General features: G+C 37.8%; 1 protein-coding gene and 1 long non-coding RNA gene across 3 annotated transcripts in view; both read right to left on the minus strand.

Annotated features, from left to right (window-relative positions):
* Window positions 1–1,428, minus strand: part of zranb3 (zinc finger, RAN-binding domain containing 3) — a 148,691-nt gene extending 147,263 nt beyond the window's left edge. For both annotated transcript variants that reach the window (XM_014010675.1, XM_014010674.1), the window contains exon 1: window positions 1,249–1,428. In XM_014010675.1, coding sequence (XP_013866129.1) covers window positions 1,249–1,427 — 179 coding nt within the window. In that variant the 5' untranslated portion in view covers window position 1,428. The remainder of the gene's footprint in view (window positions 1–1,248) is intronic.
* Window positions 1,429–1,497: 69 nt separating this feature from the next.
* The window catches only part of LOC106519133 (uncharacterized), a 20,127-nt gene continuing 17,957 nt past the window's right edge, over window positions 1,498–3,667 (minus strand). The window contains exon 3 of the long non-coding RNA XR_001310404.1: window positions 1,498–1,743. This is a non-coding gene — a long non-coding RNA (uncharacterized LOC106519133). The remainder of the gene's footprint in view (window positions 1,744–3,667) is intronic.

The following is a 3,667-nucleotide window of genomic DNA, read 5'->3' on the forward strand; positions in this document are numbered from 1 at the left end:
GCTCCAGGAGGTTTCAAACTGAGAACTCTGGACTCAGATCATCTGCTGCACACAGTTCTGATCACTTATTATCAATAATAATTTGCTACGATGGACGGACAAAAAAATTGCTACGATAAATTATTATTAATAATTATCATGAGGAGTCCTTAACTTTAGGATGTAGTTAGGCAATTAAATATTCATGTATGTGTAAATTTATTACCATAATTGAAGGTGAGTCACGTAAATTTATGTTTTCATAAAACATGTAGCGCACCCYGCCCCAAGACCAATTTCGTAGGGGAAACACTGCTGTTCAGTACCTGATACTCACAGAATAAGAACCAGGTTTGATCATGATACTCGTGAGTACTGGGTACTAAACAAATGTGAAACTTATAAGGTAAAAACCAGGTTAGTACCTGGTATTTACAAGTTACATACCTGAGTAGTTTCTGGTACTTACAGATTATATGTTTGATTACTACCTGGTTCTTTCCAGTTATAAATACTGATGTCTACATCTTAAATAATAGTATCTAGTACTTGCAGGCCACCTATAAGGACTGGCTGCAACACAAATTGACTTTTTATCATGCATGTACCCACTTAATACCAGGTAACTACCATTCATGTACATGGTAAGTACTAGGCTGTGTTGTATGTTTCCAAAAACAGAAACTTCCTGAAGAGCACAAACCCACACTGTTCAGGTTAGCAGGCACGGTTTGAGGAGCATTAAGGCAACAACAATACAAGAAACGATGAAGGTTTTTAACTYCAACATGGCTGTCCAACTTTACCACAAATATAATAAAAGCGAGGTATTTATAGCTGAGAAACTTGCTGTGTGCAGTTATCTTAATTTAAGCATGCAATACAATGAGAATAATCCAGTCATATTCAGAATCATAATGAGCCACTAATCATTTATAGCAGTTATATTCATTAAGTGACACAATGTTAAATAAATTAAAGTATTTACTGTTTGATTCTGCTGTCTGGTTAATGCATCTTTGAGGAGGCAGGCGCTTGTGTTTAATCAAAAATATCTCACAAACTAGAGGAAACAATTCAATCTAAGGTGGTCGGTAAAAACAACTGTCCTTAGAAAATACAAAAAAAGTGTCTACAACTCAGTCAATTTTACAGATATTGAGCTAACATTTGATGTGGACTTTAAATATTATCTGCTTGGTGTGTACCTCGGCTCGGGTGCTTGAAAAGCCATAAAAGATTAATGGAGGTGTGGGTGCGATGACCTACATGGTGTGGCTCTTGTTCTCCACCAGATTGATGTCTCCAGGCTGCAGCTCGGGGATCCACCGCTCCAGCTCCTCGATCCAGGGGTATTTGAGGGAAGAGGGCACCACCACCAGGAGGGGCCACTCCTGCCTGTACGCGTACGCCACCGCGATGGCCTGCACTGTCTTCCCAAGACCCATCTGGAACCACAAAAACAAATAAACAAATTTCAAAAATCACCACATGGGGGGAGGCAAAACAAGTCAATCGCATGGAGACTCTGTGGCAAATTGCATACGACGGCCGAGCTTACGTGCGGCCCAAGAGTAATAAGGTCTCTGAATGATTCCAGTGTCAAAACAGATTAGGCACAAGGGAGTGYGTTTCAGAGCTGACAAATTAATTTGGAAGGCATGCAGCAAAGACTCAGGTTCATTTTTCTTTGCCTTTTTTCCCAGGACGATAGATTTCCTGACTTCAGTTCACTGTTTGCTTACCTCATCRGCGATCATGCATCTGTAAGACAAAGACAACAGAGATGCTCGGTTAGAAAATGTCTGATGTGGGAGAGCAAAATAAACACGCTGGCATTAAAGTTTCTGGACAGGTCATATCTTCATGACAGGCTTTTTTGAACAGCAATTCATTTTAAATTCACCACATATATTCCAATAAAAGTAAAATGCATAAATGTAAAACAATATTCAAACACATATTTTTTTCACAATGGAACAAAATAAACAAATTAAATGAGTTTAGGGTAAACGTAAGAAGTATGAATAYGAAACAGCTGGAGGAGCTATATGGGTTAGTTGGCAACTTGTCAGTAGGAGGATAGGGTATAAAAAGCATGAAGATGGGCAAAGGTTTATCAGTCTGTGCAAAGCTGTGTGTAAAACCTAGTGGACCAATTTCTGTTGAAAGTCCGTATTAGATGGTTGTGATTTATAGGCTCTCAGGATTAAAAAGCACTGCATTTATGCATATTTATTATTATTTTCCAAGTTTCCTTTTTAAAAAGCTTCAAAATGATCTGCATTTTGTTGAAATTTGGCGATGTATCACCTGGAAACAGGCTAGTTTGTTGTAAAAACAAGATTAGTTTTGGTTTGTAGTGATAGCAACATGAAATCCAGTCATATGTTAAAAAGGGGAATCTCTAAGCTTCACAATGACCCCAAACTTTACATGAAGGGATTTCCCAGCGCTACAGCAGCCGACAGAGAAAAATAGATAATTTCAAAGGTAATTAAAACCATTATTTCAAGACAAACCTGATAGAATACTTTTATTTACAAGGTAGATTATTAAGATCCTATATTTTGCTGGGATCACTAGATGGTGTCATTATGGACTTATTACACAAATTTTATTCAATGTTTAAGTCTTTGGCCCTGCAGCCTGAGCTCAACTTGACTTATTTTGCCAGCACGGGATCACACAAGGTCCACAACTTTTATAGCACCTTTTTAACTTCTTCAGGTAAAATACAGCAGTTTTTTGTATCCTCACTCACACCAAAACAGATAAATCAGTAGGCAGTAGGGCCAACACTCATTACTGGAATTAAACAACCAGCTAAGAACAGCCATGCCCCTCCACCCACAGACAGTCTGTCGATCCTTTCCATGTCCAGGCCAACCAAAGACACTTTTGACTACACTGAAGGGACTGGGGATTGAACCCTCAACCCTCCAATCAGAGGACAATTACCTGATTACACGCCCAAGGTGTGATATTCAAATGTTTACGTATTGGATAAATAGTGATCTTTGAGCACTCTGGGGCCACTCCATTTAAAAAACAAAACAAAAAGGTAAAACGCTGTTATTCTTTTCAAATCCTCCATTTAAAAGATGCAAAATGATCAGCAGTTTGTGGAAATTTAACGTTTTTTCACCTAACAAAAGGCCAACAGACCAGTTCATAGTTACAAGTGGGCAAAGCATCCGGGTCAGCGGTCACAAATTCAACCATTAAATTTACACAGTTATTTAGACCCATTGTATTTACTTTAAATTGAGTCGTGTTAAACATTCCTTTAAGATCAAAGACGAGATTTTTTATAAATATTTTTAAGCTTTAAATCAGCTTTTTGAGCTTTTTTTATTAGATTATGTTGCCACAGTTGAGAATAAATGTTGTTATGTAGATTCTAACTACATGGACAGATGTCCCAATTGCTGTATCGTTTAGTGAAATAGGTAGTGCCCATGTGTCAAAGTCAAGGCCCGTGGACCAAATCTGTCCCTGGTTTTCATTTTATCTGTCACCAAAGGTAACGTGTTAAATGTGAAATAGTTTTATCATTTTATTTCTGTCAGTGGATTGAGTGTGTTCTTCTCAAGACAGCTGGACAACTTTAAAGCCAAGAAAATTCCATTAGAATTTTTCAATAATCTTTGATTTTAGTGTGGAAACCAGAGAATCAACTTTATTC

The sequence above is a fragment of the Austrofundulus limnaeus genome, unplaced genomic scaffold (assembly GCF_001266775.1).
Source record: "Austrofundulus limnaeus strain Quisiro unplaced genomic scaffold, Austrofundulus_limnaeus-1.0 Scaffold72, whole genome shotgun sequence".
Classification (NCBI taxonomy): domain Eukaryota; kingdom Metazoa; phylum Chordata; class Actinopteri; order Cyprinodontiformes; family Rivulidae; genus Austrofundulus; species Austrofundulus limnaeus.